This window comes from Talpa occidentalis, unplaced genomic scaffold (genome assembly GCF_014898055.3).
Source record: "Talpa occidentalis isolate TD23 unplaced genomic scaffold, MPIMG_talOcc4v2.1 talOcc4.3, whole genome shotgun sequence".
In the NCBI taxonomy this organism is placed as follows: domain Eukaryota; kingdom Metazoa; phylum Chordata; class Mammalia; order Eulipotyphla; family Talpidae; genus Talpa; species Talpa occidentalis.
This window is the reverse complement of record NW_023603184.1, coordinates 107,001,307-107,021,806: the sequence shown is the minus strand read 5'-3', so window position 1 is coordinate 107,021,806 and position 20,500 is coordinate 107,001,307. Positions and strand designations below refer to the sequence as shown.

General features: G+C 40.3%; 1 protein-coding gene across 1 annotated transcript in view; it reads left to right on the top strand.

The window, feature by feature from the left end:
• The window catches only part of PDE11A (phosphodiesterase 11A), a 327,412-nt gene that overhangs the window by 240,745 nt on the left and 66,167 nt on the right, over nt 1-20,500 (top strand). The window contains exons 13-15 of the mRNA XM_037523614.2: nt 5,379-5,488; nt 16,427-16,517; nt 19,822-19,922. Of these exons, the coding sequence (XP_037379511.1) occupies nt 5,379-5,488; nt 16,427-16,517; nt 19,822-19,922 (302 nt within the window). The remainder of the gene's footprint in view (nt 1-5,378; nt 5,489-16,426; nt 16,518-19,821; nt 19,923-20,500) is intronic.

Genomic DNA, 20,500 nt, shown 5'->3' with positions numbered 1-20,500 from the left:
ATTCGTATGATCTGTTGCATCTTGAGCCATGTCTAGGTAACTCTTCAAGAATAACATCAGTCATGGAATAAAGCACACACCACGTGATTCTCTAAAGCACGATTATTTGATACACTATCATCACAAAAATATTAAAAGCTGCACACCCTTAACTTAGTGAGACAGAATAACACAATGGGTAAGAACACAAGAGCCAGGTCAAAGGAGATCTAATCCCACCTCTGTTACAGTTTAGCCACATAATTTCTACCTCGATAGAATTATCTATGCAATGAAAAAAATGAGAACAGTCTCTCCCTCTTAGGTTTCTTGTGAGGATTAAATGAGTTCATGTATTTGAAGTATTTACAGCAGCGTCTGACTGTAGCCCTATACAAATTCTATACAAGTGTTAACTATCATTAGTATTATCCCAAGCCTCTTTTCTTAGCTATATTAATTGCCTGGTACATAATAAGCACCTAAAAACATTTGTAAAGATGAATGAAATCTCTATAGTACCATCTAGTGTTGATATTATGGCCTGGTTCTGTTTGTTTATACTTTTTCTGATTCTTTAGAGCCACAAAGCAATAGTCATTTTTCTCTTAACTGTGATATACTTTTGTTCACCGGTATCATACAAAATCTGCTTTGAAATGGGGACTCATCATAGCTGGTTTAATTTGGGGGGAGGTCACTCTGGTTTAAATTTTATGTTGACTAAAAGACAGGAAATTGCTGGGTAGTCCTGGAGACCCCACAATAAATCGTACTGCTTTGGCTCTTTGGAGCCTCAGTGATCGCACACCATGGGGGTTGGGGGTAGCTATATCCCAGGATGTATTTTAGCACAATGCAGGACTGTCATGGGAGGCCGCTGGGAGTGTGGTCACAGGCTTTTCTGGAGAGGGTGATGTGGGAACTAGGGCTATGTAGCTTGACTGTCTCGTTATGCACTGCTTTACATTTCTGATATGGACCATGAGGGAATGCATGATGAGAGGGTAGATTTAGAAAAAGGTTAATAAAACCCATAATTACTAGAGCAGGAGCTGAAGATATGCAATTTCATTGGAAAATAAAAGGATCAAATAGGGCTAAGAATGGAAGAAAAACAATAAAATAGACTTCCTGCTGCACTCCTGCCTCTCTGAAGTATATTGTCTTCAGTGGGCAGTTGACTTTTTCTCCGGATGTGCATCAATGTAGGTCTGGATGGATGGGACTAGAAAGGAGATGGATGAGGGTGGGAGAGAGGTGAATGGACACTTAGTGGAAGATGGACACTTTTCAGGCCTGACGATTCTTAGAAAACCATTTACCAGACAGCTTTAAATCACAGTCAAGAGATAGGTGCTGCTTCAGTAACTCAGGTCTAACCTTTGGGAGAGGTAACTATGTTTTGTGTGAATGTGTGTATGCTGTACTTTAGGGATTTTTTTATTCTGAGGATCCAGGGGTGGGCTTTGAACACCATAAAATTATCGAATAACGTATGGGAAGAGGGTCCAGGACTTTCATCAAATTCTTTTTTTTTTTTTTCCCAAAGATTCATTCTATCTATACAAGAGCCGGGGTACAGGCCAGATGCGGGGGAGGGTGAGAGGATTCACCAGAGACAGAGTGGGGAACAGAACAGGCAGACTGATGAAATACACTGCTGAGGGGAGTAGCGGGCGAGACAGGAGAGGTCTGCTCGCCATGTGGGTTGCTCTGAGACCGGTGGGGCTCAAACCAGCACTGCAGAGGCTGCGGACAGCCTCTGCAGTGCTGCGCTCAACCGCCGCGCCACCAGGGAGGCCCTTCATCAAATTCTTAAACACATCCAAGATACAAGTAGTTTACAAACTAGATGCTGAATTTCCAGGAAGGGATGAGGGGGAAGGTGGGTCCATAGAACATGATAGTACAATACATTCCATCTTATTATACAAATGGATGATAACTGATAGCTTAAGAATGGTTTGGGATTTTAATCTTGAGTTTGTTAGATGGCATTTGATTTAATTTCTAGCTAAATTTCTAGTCAAATAACCTTGTTTTAACATCCCACTTTTATTTTTCTGTTCTGATTTACCTGTTAGTTCTAATAACTAATAGGCAAAAATCTTTCCTAATTTCAGTGCAGTTTTGCTGTTGTTTAAAAGACTGATTTCCACAATATTTTGGATAGTTATTTCATATTTGATAGACTTCCAGACTTGACTTAGTATCAGCCAGATGCAAACCCAGCAGAACCAAATCACAGGCTCAAGATGATCGATAATGACATTGATAACCCCTCTTTTGTTAACAATCTAACTGGATCATATCTCGAGTACTCAAAAAGCCAGACTCAGAGCCTTGAGGTGGTTTCCACCATGGGAGTGTTTCATTAATGAGTGCTGCCATATAGAGAGAACAGCAGTTAGTAAAGCCATCTCCTCTAGTGGCAAAAGAAGATTATATGAGAAAGAAAGGGGCTTGGGGACATGCAAGGTGTGATGAGAGTTTCTCAATTCTCAGGTCTAGAAGGGGGCCTGAGCAGTCCAGGGGAAATGGGTCACAAGACTATTAAAGCGTTTCTGGAATAGTTGCATTCTTCAATGTTGTCAATTTTTAAAAAACATGGGTGTTCATCAGGCACTGGTGTGAACACAAGCTGAGTCAGTAATGCATCCGAGAGAGAGACATTACTTGCTATTAGAAGAGGAACAGCTGATGAGAAAATGCTTATAAATTGAAAAAGTCACTACTCCTGGAAAGAGGGGTAAAGTAAATATGAGAAATGGGGAAGAAGACCAGAAAATCAATCCAAGAAGTTAAATGTTCAGCCACTTGAAATTCCATTCAAATGTGACATAAAAAATGGTGACAAGGAAGATACTTTTTTTAAATGACAAGAACATTGTCCTGAAGAAAATGAACTTGCAGATTGAAAAGGCTTAATCAAACAAAATGATGGGGGTAGAAGCCCCAAACTAAAGCTTATCTTTGTGAAATTGCCAAACCCCAGAGATAGGGGATTCTAAAGGAAAGAAAATCCAGTAACATTCAAATTATTAAGAACTATTAAGAACAATAATAATATAAACTTCTCAAAAGCAGCTTTGGAAATTAGAAAACAATAGAGCCAGTCCTTCAAAATTCACAGCAAATATGTTTCAACCTATAGTTGTTAGGCAAGCTAACAGCCGGGTTGGAAAATGTAGTGAATACATTTTCAGTCGTGCAAAGCCTCAAAAAAAAACCCTCCCCAGGTTTGAAAAATTTATACAATTCCCATGAAGCCACTGGCAGAGTGCTCCCACAAAATGAGGAAGCAAATGAGGAGAGAAGAGAGAGAAAGGGTCTGCAGGAGACAGGAGATGGAATCCAGGAGAGAAATGTGGCAACAGAGTCCAGGCCAAAGAGTAGGATTAGGCGCAGGAGGGAGTCGCCAGACCAAGCATGAGATCTAATAAAAGAAGTGACTGCAGAGTGGTATAGGATGCAAGAAAACTTCCACATGCAAAGAAATCTTAACTCCAGGAAATGAAATCATTTACATAAGAATGGAAACCAGTTGGCTCCACAGTGACTCACACACAGAGAGGCCAAGATGGAAAGCATTGTGTATGGATTCCAGTGAAAGAGAAGGAGGGAAAAGGGAGGTAAAGAAAACTTCTCACCTGCCACAAGACACCAGTGTTTAAGGGTAAACTCTGAATATGCAGGGAGTTTGCCCACCTCTGCCACTTACTAGCTGTGAGAACTTGGGCACATAAGTTATCTCTGTGCTTCAGTTTCCTCATCTAACCCTGGGGATAATAATAGTTCCTACCTCACAGGGCTATTTTCAGAATTATGTAAGTTAAACAATTGTAAAGCTCTTAGGACAGTGTCATGCATGTAGGCAGGACAATGTAAGTGCTGATGAACAATAAATAAGCACTCTACAAAAATATGTTAGAAAATACATACTAAATTACATAAAATAAAAATATAATTATCGTTGGGAATTAGGAAAGAGGAAGGATGAGGAACTGCTATTTTTGGCTCCAATTATTACTACATTTGAATCTTAACACTATTGTAAATAATATTTTAAGTAAAAAAAAATGAACTGAAAACCAACAACCAACTCCAAATTTTAAAATGAAGGTGCACACACACAGCTCTTCTTTTCTCCCAGATAATTCAGTCACATGCCTTCACACAAATGAAATGATAGGTATTTTTATATGTAGCAGTGGACCCAAATTATTTTTAAAAAACAAAATTGTCAATGCAGAAGCCCCTTGTTTGGTTATTTCTGCAGTAAAAACATAACTAATAAAAAAAAAGTCTTCACTGCTTTAAGCCAGTGTCTTACAAATACTAGCTCATGATCTTAGATTTAGGGAAAAACACATGAAAAGGGAAGCAATTTGAACCCTACCTTTCCCCTCCTCCTGCCCTCTGCTAAGGATTTTAATAAGTAATGAAATGGGAGACTTGCAAAGTAAAAAGGGAGAGACATAAAGGCCTTGGATCAGGAAAATGTATAGACTTGTTTTGCAGAGGCTTGCTTCCTCCTCTAAACTAATGGAAGGACCAGCAGGAACCCAAGACCCATAGCTGCCCTGGGTTACGTAATTACACTGCTCCCAGAAGAAATCACGCCACACTATGCATTTCACAAGCCAGCTACCAGAGGATAATAAAAAAAGAATTCCATGTAATGGATACTCCACCTGATCCTCAAGGGTTGCCTAATCCTCTATCAAATTCTCATTTTTCAAGACACGCGCTGCCTTTGTATGTGTATAAATTTCACCTGCCCACTAAACTAATACGGATTAAGTCATTTACCAGATAATTTCTAAAATATCGTCATGTAATAATTGGAGCCTTCTAAGTTGCTAAGATACATAATATATTAACATATTGATGTATATATGTTAACATATTAATACATTTATATTTTATTTATTAATATATATGTCTATGTATTAGTATCTTTTTAAAGGTTTTCTTTTCTGTCAGCTTTCATTTGCATGGCATCTGGTGGGTACAGCGTTCAGTTCTAAACTCCCTGCAGCACCGAGCACAATGCTCATGAAATGTAGAATCACAGAACACATTTGGCTCTGGGCCTTTGCCAAACTGTCACTGTATCTGGATGGTGCAGCCTCTCCTCTAAAAAGGGAGCAAAACAGTCTGAACTTTGTCCCGGTGTGCCAGCGCCGGCCTCTGTGACAGTGAGCTCATTCATCACAGTGGGGACCTCGGCTTGTGCTGGGGACCACCCAGCTCACCGCCATGTAGAGGTGGCAGTTCATCATTTCCTAAAATGATGCGGGTATGAAAACAGAGCTGATTGTTGCTAACCTGACGAACCTTATCCATCCTCTCTGGCCTGAGTAGTGATTACTGCCTTTTTCCCTTCTTCCCAGACCGCTGGGTTCCAGGAGATTCTGACAGAGGTGGAAATTTTAGCTGTGATTGTGGGATGCCTGTGTCATGACCTCGACCACAGGGGAACCAACAATGCCTTCCAAGCTAAGTAAGTGTTCTAATTGTTGTTATTTTAATGCATTTGCCTTTCTGTTCAGAGCCAAAGGTGACGAGTGCTAAAGAGTAAAGCATTAATTTCTGGCATCTGAGGCCAAGGCCACACAGGCTTGGGCATCCGTGTAGTGGGGCTCATCCATCTTTATAATTCCCTATTCTTCTTTTAATTGCAGATTTGCCCTTCATGTCATGCTTGTTGATTTGGTCTGTCTCTGCTGACCTCCATCAGATAACACAGCTCAGATTTTAAAGGGTCTTTTTTTCTCCTCCCCAAATATTTGCCTTCATAGCATTATAAGCTTCTTGGATTTGCTACTCTCTCAAAATGTGGTTTTGAGAGTTTTAAAATATAAATGAACATAGGAAATTCTATCAAGCAAAATATCCTTTGCCAGTGGAATTGCTCCAGGATTCTTTTGATACTGGGGGAGCAATGGAAAGAACAGTAAGGAACGCAGGCTCTGCTTCTCCCATCTCTCTCCCCCAGAAATGTGGGCAGACAAATTACATCAAGACAGGAGGCGTGTGAACACATACTGCACATGGGCAGAATAACCTGTCCTTGAGCAAGCAGGCTGGTCAGGAGAGCCTTTGTTTGGTGATTCAAACTATGGCCAAGCCTGCAGAGCTTAAAAGTGCTGAAAATAAGACCAAAACCCAGGTCTCCAGACTCATGCTGAGGGCCTAGATTTAATGTGCTTTAATGCCCCTTCTATGCAAACAAAATGATCTGGGAGCTCAGAGGCTGGAGAAAAAGTCTGGTGGTGGAGCGTTAGGGGAGACTTTCAGGAAGACACGATCAGCTCTCTGATGCCAGACTCCAAAGCCCCCAGAACAGGTTGCTTCAATCTCCTGAAACCTCAGCAGCCCGCTGGTGTCAGCAGGTGCTTGTCAGCTCACCCCTTTTTTTGTTCCCCCAAACACCTACCTATTAAGGCCTTGAGTGTCAGGATCATTTGCTTCCGATCTAACAATGAAATTTGACTTTGTATCCTTCTCTCTCTGTCCTCCATCCTATAACCTACCTCTCCAACCCTCTCGGCACCATATTCTACAGTTCCTTGACAGTCTAACTTTCTGTGACAATCACTCTATAAAAACTCAGCCCTGGTTCAATCTAACCATTCAATTTCTTGCTACTCTGCCTAGACTTTTAAAAGCTTTGGGAGAAAATGTCACACTTGTGAATTTGAGACACGTTTATATTCTCCCAACTCAGCTGGATGCTCAGAACTCCCCATAATCTTTCTGTCTCCAGCCATTCCATCGGCTCCCCATTGCTCTTAGCAGTTATAATACCAAACTCTCTCTTCCTCAACCACCTCCTGCTTTAGCAGCTCCCCCACACCACATAGCAGGTCACCTTGCCTCCTCCTTCATGGAGAAAATTGAGGCCATCAATCGACACCTCCCTCACTTTCCTCCCCCCTGCCATGTGCAAACTTATCTGTCTGGCCGCATCCTTTCCTCCTTCTCCTATCTCAGTGAAAGGTCTGGCCTTCCTTTTGTCTGAGGGCCTCCCTCCATCTAGGCTTTGGAATCTTCTTGTTCCCTGCTCGAGGACTTTGCTCCATTCAGTCTTCCTCTCTCTGCATCTGTCTCCTCTCCCCTTTCTACTGACTCTCAGCGTCCTATCAATATGAGCAATTCTTCCCCATCTTGAGAAATGCACCCATTTTGCCACTACCACATTTGGCACTTCCTGAAATTTTCTTATCTCCCTTTTTGCCTTTCTTTTTAGTTTGCTTCAAGGTCTCTCTGCCTCTGCCCCAGGCTTCACTGGGGATGTTCTCTCCCTCTTCCCTCCAGCTCTACTCACAGCGCCTCCACCATCTGCTGATGAGCCCTAAACCCTTATCTTTGAACAAAAATTCTCTCCTGATCTCTGGACACTTATTCCAGCCGCTTAAGGAGCACCCCACATTGGAAATCCCGGCACTTTGAGCTCAGTCTTTCCCTTTACACCTGCCCTTTTTCTCTATTCTCTACACCAGTGAACGGCACCTCTAGAAACCCGCAGGTCATTTGGATTTTCTCCTCAGCGTCCCTCAAATTTGACACCTCTGAATTCTTACAGTAACTTCTGCTTCTTTGCATCTCTCCTGACTCACTACAACAAGTAATTCAATTCACCTATTCCTCTCTCCCTCCCAAGCCCCAGACTCCAGAATAATCTCTGCAATTCAGAAGACAGGTCAAGTCATCCCCTTGATGATGAAAAGTCATTCACTGACCTCTTATTGACTGTCAGGATAATGTTCAGATTCCATAGTTTAGCCCCTTCAGCCCTGGCCCCTTTTATTCGGCCTCTTGCCGGTTTCTCTGGCCCAGCACCCATTCCCCTCACCACTACCCCACTCTTGCTTGTATATTCCAGACCCAAGGGACCACTTTAAATGCACAATGGGGCCTGGCTAGTTCACTTCTCTCTGCCTCTCAATCTGCTGTTTGCGCTGCCTGGAATGCCTTTTCTCTCCTTGTTCCAAAACTGCTCTGTAAGCACCACCCCCAGGGTTCTATCCCTGAGGCTTCCTCTCCTGGTCAATTTCTGCATCCAAGTAAGGTGTCTGATTTTCCCTTCTTACTGAACACCTGTGATGTATAGCAAAAGCCAAGAACTAATACATGCACACTAAATGTTTGCTGAATGAATGAATAATGAATGTGTGAATGGATGAGATTTTAGCTATTTTAATAGAACTTTTCAATAATGTGTCCTGATTTCCTAAACAAGTATAACCTTTTATAGATTATTATAAAATAGTTTTATACATAGGCTTGCTGCTGAAGACAATAATGTTCCTGGGGCCCACTGTGTTGGTGTTCATTACAGGGTTTAACAATTCTTTAGTTTTGAATTCCTACATCTCTGCGTTTCATTATTATTTTTTAGGATTCATCTATTTTTATCAAGCCAAGGGCATCATATTCAATGCATCTGCCTCTAGGATGCTCTCTCCAAAGCTCTACTCTTTTCCTGTTTTTGCATTAAAAAAGAGTGAAGTTTGGGGTCTCCCTGGTGGCACAGGTGGTTGAGCATGGCACTGTGAAGCTGTCTGCGGCCTCTGCAGTGCCGGTTCTATCCCTGCTGGCTGTGGAGATGCCCACATGGCGCGGCAGACCTGTCCTCTCTCGCCTGCTGCTCCCCTTAGCAGTGTACTTCGGTCAGTCTGCCTGTTCTGTTCCCCGCTCTGTCTCTGGTGAATCCTCTTATCCTCCCGCACATCTGACCTGTACCCTGGTTCTTGTATAAATAAAATAAATCTCAAAAAAGAGAGTGAGAGAGAGGTGTGTGTTAGAATGGTGTCTATAAAGCCAGATGAGCACCATGTAATTCTTTTAAAGAGTTGAACACAAAACACTTAAGACTTATATACCAGCACCACTGCCAGCCCATGATCCAGAGAGAGGGCTTTCGTGCCACATGAAGAGAGGTAGTCCTTCTGTGCCAGTTGGCCTTACAGCTCTCTGGACCAAGAATTTACACCTAATCAAAACCCAGCCTATCATTATTTTATCTGTTGGGAATTTGGAGTTGGATCACCATGACTGACTCAGCTGTGGGGGTCTAGGCTGCAGGCCATGTGGGCTTTTAGCAGAGACTGCCATTTGGGGACCACATCTCCAGTAGCTGGGAGAAACAAGAAAGCCAATCTGCAGAGAGGAAGATGCAGAAAGGAGAGCTGCATAGCCAAGAGAAAGAGCTAAGAAGCAGGCTTGCTTCTTCCACAGCTCTACTCCTATTTTCAGGAGACCCAGCCGTACTTGTGATAACTGGGCTCCCTCTGAACTCTTGGTATCATTTAATCAGTGCTGTTTTTTTTTTTTTTTTAGTAAAGCTGGTTCTAATTAATTTCTGTTCTTTGAAACCAACAGTCCCAGAGACAGTAAGAATTACAATATAGTTGTTTACCATCTCAAGTGCTCACCTGTATCCCTGTAGGATACTTTTTATGGGAAGAAATAAGCCCCAGGAATGTCAGAACTTGTTCAAATCCACACATCTGGGATATAGCAGTGTTTGGTCCTGTGCTAATTACGAAAGCCTTTCTTTAATCACTGCATCATACTCTTCTCCATAATTGTGTGATATTTATTTGTGGACTTTGAGCTTCCAGTTTATTCGCTGACTTACAATATATGTGTACTCTGGGGAAAAAAACCTGTATTTTAACATCCAGGGAATCATGATGTGGTGCCATAAAAAAGACAGAATTGAATTAAACCTCGGCAGTTATATTTTTTGACACCTTAATTTTACAAAATTAAAACTAAGCCCACAAATCTCTGTTTGTATATAATTGAACAGCTTTCACTCATCTGAGAGGTGTTAAGTTGTTGATACTAGAATTCACTTTCTTTTTTTTCCCCCGTGATCCCATCTACCTGCTTCAAGATGGTCTGCTGTATTTGCTTAAGACAATTAGCATCATACACAATTTACCATCTCATGAGATGTCCATCAGCCCTGCACCTACCTAGTGGAGTTACCGTTGAACTTAGGACACCTAATGCCCCCACATCACCCAACCTCAATTACAATTTCCTTCAACAATGAATGCTGAAAGAGGTCTTTTTTTTAGATTTATTTATTCATACAAGAGCCGGGGTACAGGCCAGAGGCATGGGAGGGTGAGAGAATTCACCAGAGACAGAGCAGGGAGCAGAACAGGCAGACTGACAAAGACACTGCTGAGGGGAGCAGCGGGAGAGGCAGGAGAGGTCTGCCCTGCCATGTGGGTGTCTCCCTAGCCGGCAGGGAATTGAACCTGTGCTGCAGAGGCTGCGGCCAGCTTCATAGCACTGTGCTCAACTGGTGAGCTGCGCCACTGGTGAGGCCCCTGAAAGAGATCTTTTTCCATCATAGTAAGGCAACTACTTTTTTATTGATTAGAATAAGAGATTTAGTCAGTAAGTATGCCATTGTTTAGAAAATCCCAGGGAAGAAATTTGTATCTTTATTTCCTTTTTTATTCCCAATTATTGAGGGCTTCTATTATATATTGTTAAGTCAGCGAATAAACTGGAAGCTCAAAGTCCACAAATAAATATCACAAAATCATGGAGAAGAGTATGATGCAGTGATTAAAGAAAGGCTTTTGGAATTAGCATTGTGGGAGAAATAAAGATGTATATATAACAGTCCCTTCCCTTAAAGTATTCAGGCTAACACCAACCTTTTGGGTGATTTGGAAATGGGATTTACATGCACCAGTTATTATGTGGCAAAGCATATGCTACATTTTTTTTTCATGTGTAGGGCTATAAAGAAACAGGAGACATTTAGCAAGGGACAAATTACTATATAAAATGCAAAATGCCTCTACAATAAAAAGTTGTGACTTTAGTTATAGCATAATATGATTTATTCCCTTAGCCTTTCTGATAAGTGAACCTTTGCATTTTCATATTTTATTCTTAATTTTTAAGTACTGGAGTGCGTGCAGTGAATGATCAATAGCTATAGAGAGGACAGCGATACCACTGTGCTTTGAAATTGCTCTGTTAACACCTCTCTCCTGTTTTCTCCAGAGACAGCACTTCCCTCTCATCCCCTTCTCTATTACAGCTGCCCCTGATGATTAAATATCAGTACAGAGCAGCTTTGTGGTATATTCTCCTAGGAGACTTCTTCTATTCATTTCTAGCATAATCTCTTATACTCATTTCTTGGGAATGAAAACCCATCTTGTCGCTTTCGGCCAGGTCCCAGAAGTGAAATACTCGGGCACATTAATCTGCCGTGACAGCCTAATCCTATTCCTCACCACCTCCCAACAATTCTCAACTTTCTAATTACCTTTCATAGTTTTTAAATTTCCTGTAAGCCAAGAATGCATACTTCCATTAACTCTCTTTTTCAAAGAATATGCCTATCTGGAGAAACTGTGAAGGTACATTTCCTTTTGCACACTAATTTTTGGTGCCTGTGCACAGCACTGAATCCCTTTAAAGACAGAATTTCCAGTTGGACTTTTCTTTTTAATAATTTTCTCCTTGGTGTACTGCCTGTCAAAAATAAACACTTTAAGGCATTGGAATGACTTAATCATCAGTGTGTATCATGAAAAATCACATGTATAAATATTCTCCTACTTATGGAATTTGGATACTCTTTTTCTTCTCTCTTCCTCTCCACACATCCTACATATGTAATCATATGTTCACAACTAGTGTGTACACCTCAAAGCTACGAATATGACACAATTACAATATGGTGAGGTGTTCAAGTCAAATTTTTTCATATATGATTGACATTTTTTTCCATCGTATTTTACATGAAAAAATGGAAGTATATCTTTGTACAAAGTATATGACATGAAAGAGGTGGTTTTATGATCAAGTAAGATTGGTTAGTACTACCTATTATGTTCCCCTACTGCAGAATCACAGTGAGTATGTCCACATATTGACACTGTTGGGAAAATCTGCAATAAAGAAATCATTTAGCTTTCTATTTCCCAAACGTATTTGACAATGAAACCCTTTTTATTTCTGCCCATAATTCCATTCTGGTATTCTGCAGAATTCTTTTTAATGAATACAAGTATATTTTATTTTTTGCCACTAGTATCAAGTTCGGTGACTTACAAACTGTGGACTTCACTCCTGTGGTCCTAAGAAGTTCATAGCAGATGGGTTTGTAATGAGAGTTGTGGCATTCTCCATGACCTTGACCTCAGAGAGAAAGAAGCAAGAGGTTTACAGTCTTAGAAATCTTGGCAGAGACCAAAGCTAAGTGTGTGTAAGGGAGACACATGAAATAGAAATGCTGTTGTTTAGGTGATTTTACTCCAGAAAACTCAAAGCAGAGTTAGTACCAGAATCCCTTCTGTAAATGGCACCTTGCTTGCAGAAAGGCGAGCACTGTTAGTGCAAGACTGATCACAGAAAGTCTACCATACATTTTTAGGGGTCTGTGAGTTTCCTAAAGGTGAAAATTGTCTCTTATTTATCTTTGTATTCCATGTACCTGTGACCTGGCATAACAGACCTGAATGAATGAATGAATGAATGAATGAATGAATCGCAATGTCTTTCTGAACATTCCTAATAAATGTGCTGCAAAAACTACATATTTTGTGACTAAATCAGTATTGTGGAAGGTAGAGAAGTGGGGGATAATATAAAATAGAATTACAAGAGGGAGCAAGTAAGGACTCAGATGAGGAAGATGCTCTACTGCGGACAGTCAGGAGCCTGTATTTGCACGCCCACCCTGAGGGCCCTGGTGAAGCACAGCAGCTCAGAAGCCATGTGGACCTCGGGGTGGGGGTGAGACACAGAAGCACTGGTGTTATTTGCTAAGATGTTCTCTTGTTAAAAGAGGAGACACCCTGCTCAGCCTGAAAATAAAAAAAATACATAAAGTTGGGGAAAGGAGGGAACAAAAAAAAAAGAAAATATAAAGTGATTTCTGACTGTCTAGCTTTTGTGGGGACTGCTAACCCAACGTGATAAAGGAAGAAACAATGTTTTTATCTTGACATTACCTTACCTCAGTGACTATTATCAGGATTCACTCTAATAAGTGAGTTTCATCTGGGCTCAGCTGGCTAGTAGAAACAAATCTCAGTAATCTGAGCCTGTACTTGGCAGGTATACTAGTAGTAGAATTCTAAATTAATTTTGAAATCTCTCATTGATGACAACCAGCTTGGCAAAAATGGGAAATCCCATATGAGAAATGTACTGGTTATAATTATTCTCATTATGTAATGAGAAGATCAAACCCTTGGATTCTAATCTAGAAGTGATACTTACTAGGTGTGTGACCTTGGAAAAGTTGTATAACCTCTCTGGTTTCCTCATCTGTGAAAAAATAATATGTATTTCATGGTCGTTGTGAGAGCTGGATGAAATAATGTCTGATATTGTTAGGTTGCCCAATGCCTGATGGGTACTTAATCATGGTAGTTATTGTTATAATATTATTATCACTGTCAACCTTTCAATGTGAACAATAATCTCTAAACATCCCAGCACAAGTTTATTAACAAGCGGCTAATATTTTTTAAACACTTACTCTATGCCAGGCATTCTTAAGTGATATGCACATAAACATCCCAAAATTTCAGAAGTCAAAACAAAGGCATAGGGTGAGCATTTTGAAAAATATATTTTTATAAAAATGAACTCTTTGTTAGAAAAACAGTGACATTGTAATTTACTGATTACTAAGATTACCCTAACAAATTTTTGTCTCTTAAATGCCATAGGTTAGGGCAAGATTTAATGAAATAACACATACCTGCTTAAAAGTTAGTACCTCTCCATACTAACCCTCTTTACAATAATGTCCAGTAAACCTAAACCTGCTTTTTCTTCAGGCATGTAGCCAGCTATGAGTCTTTCCGAAAATCACAGGTCCCCAAGTCTCCCCAAAATGACTGGAGAGAAATAAACCCACAGATTTATGGTCAACTAATCTTTGACAAAGGAGCAAAGACTATGCATTGGAGCAAAGAAAGTTTGTTCAATAAATGGTGCTGGGAAAACTGGGTCGCTACATGCAAAAGAATGAAGCTTGACCACTACCTCACACCATACACAAAAATCAACTCAAAATGGATTAAAGAACTAGACATAAGACCTGAAACCATAAAATACATAGAAGGAAATATAGGCGAAACACTACGTGATTTGCACATCAAAGACATCTTTACAGACACATCACCCAAAGCAGTGATAGTGAAGACAAAGATAAACAGCTGGGACTACATCAAATTAAAGAGCTTCTGCACAGCAAAAGAGACAATAACAAAAACAAAGAGAAACCCCACCAACTGGGAGAACATTTTTGCACCCAACACTAATGATAAAGGACTGATCACAAAAATCTGCAAAGAGCTGATGAGACTCAGCAACAACAAAGAAAATAATCCAGTCAAAAAATGGGCAGAAGAGCTAAAAAGAAACTTCTCTGAAGAGGAAATGCAAATGGCCAACAGACATATGAAAAAATGTTCAACATCACTTGTAATCAGGGAAATGCAAATCAAAACTACCATGAGATACCATCTCACACCAGTGAGAATGGCACATATTAAAAAAACTAGCAACAACAAATGTTGGCGAGGATGTGGAGAAAAAGGAACTCTTGTGCACTGTTGGTGGGAGTGCAAAGTGGTCCAACCACTATGGAGAGCTGTGTGGAGATTTCTGGACCTACTAAACATAGAGCTTCCATATGATCCAGCAATTCCACTCCTAGGTATTTACCCAAAGGACACAGAAACATCAATTCCAAAGAGCACCTGCACTCCTATGTTTATAGCAGCACTGTTTACAATAGCTAAGCTTTGGAAACAACCCAAATGCCCAAAAATAGATGACTGGATCAAGAAGATGTGGTACATATATACCATGGAATATTACTCAGCATTCAAAAAAGATAAACACATGCAATTTGCAGCAACATGGATGGCGCTGGAAGGGATCATGCTCAGCGAAATAAGCCAAAAAGAAAAAGAAAAATACCGGATGGTCTCACTCATAGCAGGAATCTAGAAAACTTAAATAAGGGACCAGGAAAATGAATATAAGAAAGTGAAAATCAAAATCAACAAAAAACTATGAACCAGAGACACTTTTTGGGGGGTGGGGGGCGGGAGGGGAAGGATTGGGGTCAGAATGGGGCATTTGCAATTGTATGGGGGAATATAAAAATAAAATTTAATATTTAAAAAAAAAAAAAAAAAATGACTGGAGATGGAGGGAGCTAATACTTGAGATACTTCTTTATGCTTAGATACAGTCCTTGATCATGTCACTAGCAGAACAGACTCTGCCGTCAGTCCCCAGCATTTCCAGCCTAAGTCCATATTTCCCTTTCAATGTCCAAAATCCTTGCAGTGACCAAGAAAGATCACAAGTACCTAGCTGGGACCTCAGCCTGAGTCCCATGAGTGCACTTTAACTCATAGAATTCTCTGGAATCACTCTCTACTCTTAAAATGATACTCCAAAAAAATTGGAAATTAATGCAGATGAACATTTTAAATAAACACAAATCAGAACTGACATTGTTGAGAAATGGGTTGCTTGACATTGGTAAAAGTTACAGGTAGTTCAAAATAGTCCTTTCAAACATTTATTAATTTAAAATGGAAATAGCCATGTGTTTTAATTATTGATCAAAAGTTAATACTGACTACAACCTACTGCATGCCAGACACAAGGTAGAGGCACTTTCAAAGATTGCATTTTCATAAGTAATAGGTGAAGTAGACAGTATTATTGCAAGTTGAGAGACAAAGAAACTGAGTCTTAAAACAAACAAGTAACCACCCAAAACTATCACCAAGAGTGGAGGTCTGACTCCAATTCCAGGAACTTTCCAGAATTCTACACTGAGTTATCACAGTGTGACTGTGAACTGAAAAACCACAGTAGAAGCTTGTCAGTCTAACATGTAAAGTAGTTAAAATGGGTTCTGCATAATATATTCACAAGGTCTTTGTCCCATGGAGAGCCAGTGACATTTGGTAGAAGACAGTTGTTCTAGACACTCAGAAGTTGTGTAAGGTTTAGTTTTTAACCCTACTCTGACCCCCACAGTTAGAAATTCTATCTCTTGTCTTCAGATCACCCACTTTGATTGGATTGGAACATTTACAGTGGAATTTGTATTTTTTGTTAAGTGCATTATTTTCCCTTATGATCACATCTAATCTCCCATACTACTCTGTAAATTTTTTAGAGGCATCGACTCTATCTTATTCACTGTTGTATTATCCAGAGCATCTAGACTAACATAAAGAAACTTCTCGAAAGTCTTACTTCATTTACGAATGGACTACATAAGCAGTTCCATGAGAATGTACCTGTTCTTTAATTCTTTGCTAAAGCATGTTGAGCCATGGAGCTGGTGCAGGGGAGTCCTTGGCAGGTGAAGGTCCTAGTCACTCACCCTTCTGTCCTCTTTCAGGAGCGGCTCTGCCCTGGCCCAACTCTATGGAACCTCTGCTACCTTAGAGCATCACCATTTTAACCACGCCGTCATGATCCTTCAAAGTGAGGTATACACCTAATGTTCCGCTTCTCCCCTTGATAGAAAACCAGTGGAATGATGTTTCCATCTCTCTTTCTAGTGCCATAAAGTAGATGCAGAGAAGTGGGGGTCCTTTTTCAAGCCAAACTATTGGACCTTTTCTGTCTGGCTTTTGGAAATTCTTTCAGATGCTTGACCAAGAACCTAGCTCAAATTCTTTCCAAGCTGATTCATTTGGGTTTCAGATTCACTTGGCAGAGGAGATTGCTTGTCACTTGTCACCAGAGCATTGTCCTACCGTCTGTAAGGGGGAGAGAAGCCACTCCAAGAGTGACTTGATCTGAGCAGTGAGTGGTCCAACATTCCCATTTTGTGAAACTCAACGCCATTTCAAAAGAGGGTAGAAGAAGAAACCAGAGGAGAAAGTTACACTTTATTGGCACCACTGAAAAACCTATAAAAGGTGGGACCAGTTTAAACCTAAGAACTACAGTGACGCTTGAGACCCAGGGCTAAAGCCATATGCTTTATTTTGCAGGAGTTGGAAGTATTTGCACTTTCATACATTTAGTTCTCCACAGAGAAAAAGAAAAACCACTTTCTACTCTGGCTGAGGCATCTGAGTTTGAAATTGCCAGGAAGGATCTGTTTAATTTTCTGCAGGCGTACAGACTTTTTTTTTTTAGGCCAGGGAGGGATCATCTGTTCCCCATTATTTGTCAGTCCTCTAGCTGCGCCATTAATTATTATTATTATCATCATTAAGGCCTTGCTTCGCTGGAATAGCATCATTAAATATGGAAGGTTTTTTTCTCCAGCCTATCTCGAGAAAGCTTGTCTTTTGCAGTATCATGAAAGCCGCCTCTGACCCCATAAAGGCGAGTCTGCACTCTGAGCCTGACTGTGACTGGGAGGGGCAAACCTGCTGGGGGTTATGTATTTTCAGCTGGGAATGAAACATCGAGTTAGGCTCTCAGTAACTGACAGAAACCAGTTGCTGGCATCTGTGGCTCTGGATTTTCCTATGAAAGCCATATTTTAGCTGGAATATTTTACCATATTTTAGTGGAAGATGAGAGCAGGGATCTGAGAAACATGGGGTCAGACTCTTTTCTATACTGGTAATATGATGGGTTTCTATCTGTTTCCCATTCACACCCACCTTTGTAATGACAGGGATTATAACCACAATGTCAAGGTTTTCTCAGCAGGACATTTGTTTCCTTAAGGGAATCAAACACCACTGACTTCAGAATTTATCTTCATACAAACATGGGCTCTCCTCCACTTGGAGTTCTCAGTGAAGAACAAAGAATAACAACAATAATGGAACCATAACCTGAACAAAAGACTTGGCAGACCCGGCCCTGGTGCTTCCTCCCACACCCGTCCTGTCCCTCCCATCTGAAAGGTGTCACAGTGACACTGTCCAAATAAGGCAGAAGCACAGAGAGCTTCAATGGCCTGGAAAAAGTTGGCCAGGACCTTCCTCCCTTCCACATTTGGTTTTCTTTCCATCAATTCCACACTGGCCGCTCCCTAAACAAAGAGTAGAAGTATTTCAAGGAGACAGATCTATTTCAGGGGTCAAACCCTTGAGGCAATATAGAAGGTAATTTGCATTATAAAAATACACTACATGCAAATTAACTTTTTTTTACTAAAGTTGATCTGGTTTGCTTTGTCACTCTGTTAACTGTACCTTATGTTAGTTCTATGACTTTTAAACGTAGTGAAGTGCAGACCCTCATGAAATAACCAGGAACCTCAAATTCAGATCAGCTTGCTTCTTGTCTTCACAGTAGATCGTACTGTAACTTGCTCCTACCAGCCATATTTTCTTCCACGGGGAGACTCAGGCCTGTGGCTTGGACTCTCATGGCAACTTTTCCATAGCTTCTCACCACCTTTTTCGAGACCCTAGTACACCAGTCTGTGATTAATCCATGGGGCAAGACTCAGGCGAAGAAAACTGGGCAGAATTATGATGTGGCCTTGCTTTAGTTATTTGTCTTCTTCCTAATGGCTGAATTAAGGGTCTGGAAGAGTTCATTTGAAAATTATTATTACTATTGGACCTGGTCCCAGGTGGAACCAATATACGCTAGTCTTTAAGGAGTGGCAGTTTCACCCAATGAGATAAATTAACTTAGGGGAGCAATTATCATCTGCTGGTGCCTGGTAAGAAGTAATTTACTAATTGATATCTGGGTCCCTGAAACAATTAATTTAGCTCTCATTGGAGAATAGTTTAGTCTCATACAGTTATTCTGCCCCTTCCCTTCTGCCCCATGTTATTGCTGTCAATAATAGGTTTAAAGCTGGTCTGGATCCAGGACCAAATGTTATGACTTTGTATTTAATGCTAAGGAAACTGGGTAAATGAAAAGCCCTGATTTTCACAGCAAATTATGTGAATTGTCACTTTTCACAAAGATTTTTCACTTTGCTAAAGAGATTGTGAAGCTGCTTAGTATAGCTAGAACACATTTCATGAAAAGCAGTATGTTCTCAGAGCTGGGGAATCGACACATATTTTGCATGTTTTCTTTGGTAAATATCATCTGTACAGTCTTGAGAACTGTGGCAGGTAAAATATCTTACACATTCTAGCTACTCAATAGCTATTCACTATACTAAATTTAATCTCTCTTAACACACTTCATCCAGCTATAGCTTTAGGGCTCCTTAATTTCAATAGTCATTGACATATTGAGCCTGGTAAATCTTTGTCATAAGGGTAGAATTGTGCATTGCAGGATGTCTAACAGCTTCCCCCACTATGCCAGCAGCACTCCCCACCAGTGTGAAAATCAGCAGTGTCTCTAGACAGCACTAGAAGTCCCCATTGCAAAAGTCATCCCCAAGTTGAGAATCTCAGGCCTGATGTTTTTTCTCTTCTTTAGAGTCATTTGCCACCACAGCAGGAATTTCCAAAACATCCAACTTAAGTCACTAGTGAAACTGGTATTTATTTTAGGGTCAGAAAGATTCCCAAATGTTTTGTCAACTTCTCTACTCAGTAATTCCACAGGACATGAGTGGTCCAATGAAGCTGCTGTCATAAACATGTCTCTAGTAAGAGAAGTTCAAACATATTTCAGAGTTTTTTCTTCAAGACTAAATATAATAAGGTATTGCTTAGTAGACCCCTTAAAAATGATAACACTTTCTCAGTTTCCTGTGTTTGCCAGGGAGTCTTTTTGTATTTGCACAAAATTTCATTAAGCTTTTTAAAAATGGTTTTATTATGTTTCCGGATTTTTTTTTCATATAGAAAAACAACCTCAAATTTAATGTTGTCTTTTGTGACTTTTGCTTTCTCACTACAGGGTCACAACATCTTTGCTAATTTGTCCTCCAAGGAATATAGTGACCTTATGCAGCTTTTGAAGCAGTCAATACTGGCAACAGACCTCACGCTGTATTTTGAGTAGGTATTGGCATTTGCTCTATTTGACAAATGGAGATCTAAAGTTCTATCCTGTAATTAATTTCCAGGTCCATATTAGAGGTCATGTCATCGTGTGTTATTTTAGTACTGATGCCAGTGTACAAACGAGCTAAACTTTATTGTTTTCCCTCATCTAGTTTCATTAAGATGGTGTTTATAAGACACGATTTATATTTTTCTTTTGTTTTATGAGCTTTTTTGGGACTCTTGACTCTGAAACTAAGTTTTGGCCATTTTAAGTTTAGAGATTGACTTAGATTGCTATTGGGTTGTCGAAAAAGTCAGGACACATTTTTGCTTGAAAGGCATAGGAAAAATATGTCATGACTTTTCCAACAACCCAATATTTTTAGACTGTAATTTCTGGTCAGATCTATAATGGCATGGATGGTGCTAGTGGAAAAGATTTATACTAAAATGTTGACTGGAAATCCAAGGCTCATTCCTTGCCTCTCCTCTATCTCTCTAACGAGCTGTTCCCCTTTTTTCCAATGTTCAGACCTCCTTCTGAACTGGAAATTCTGCACCTCTCTTTGGGCAGCCTGGAAATCTTTTCC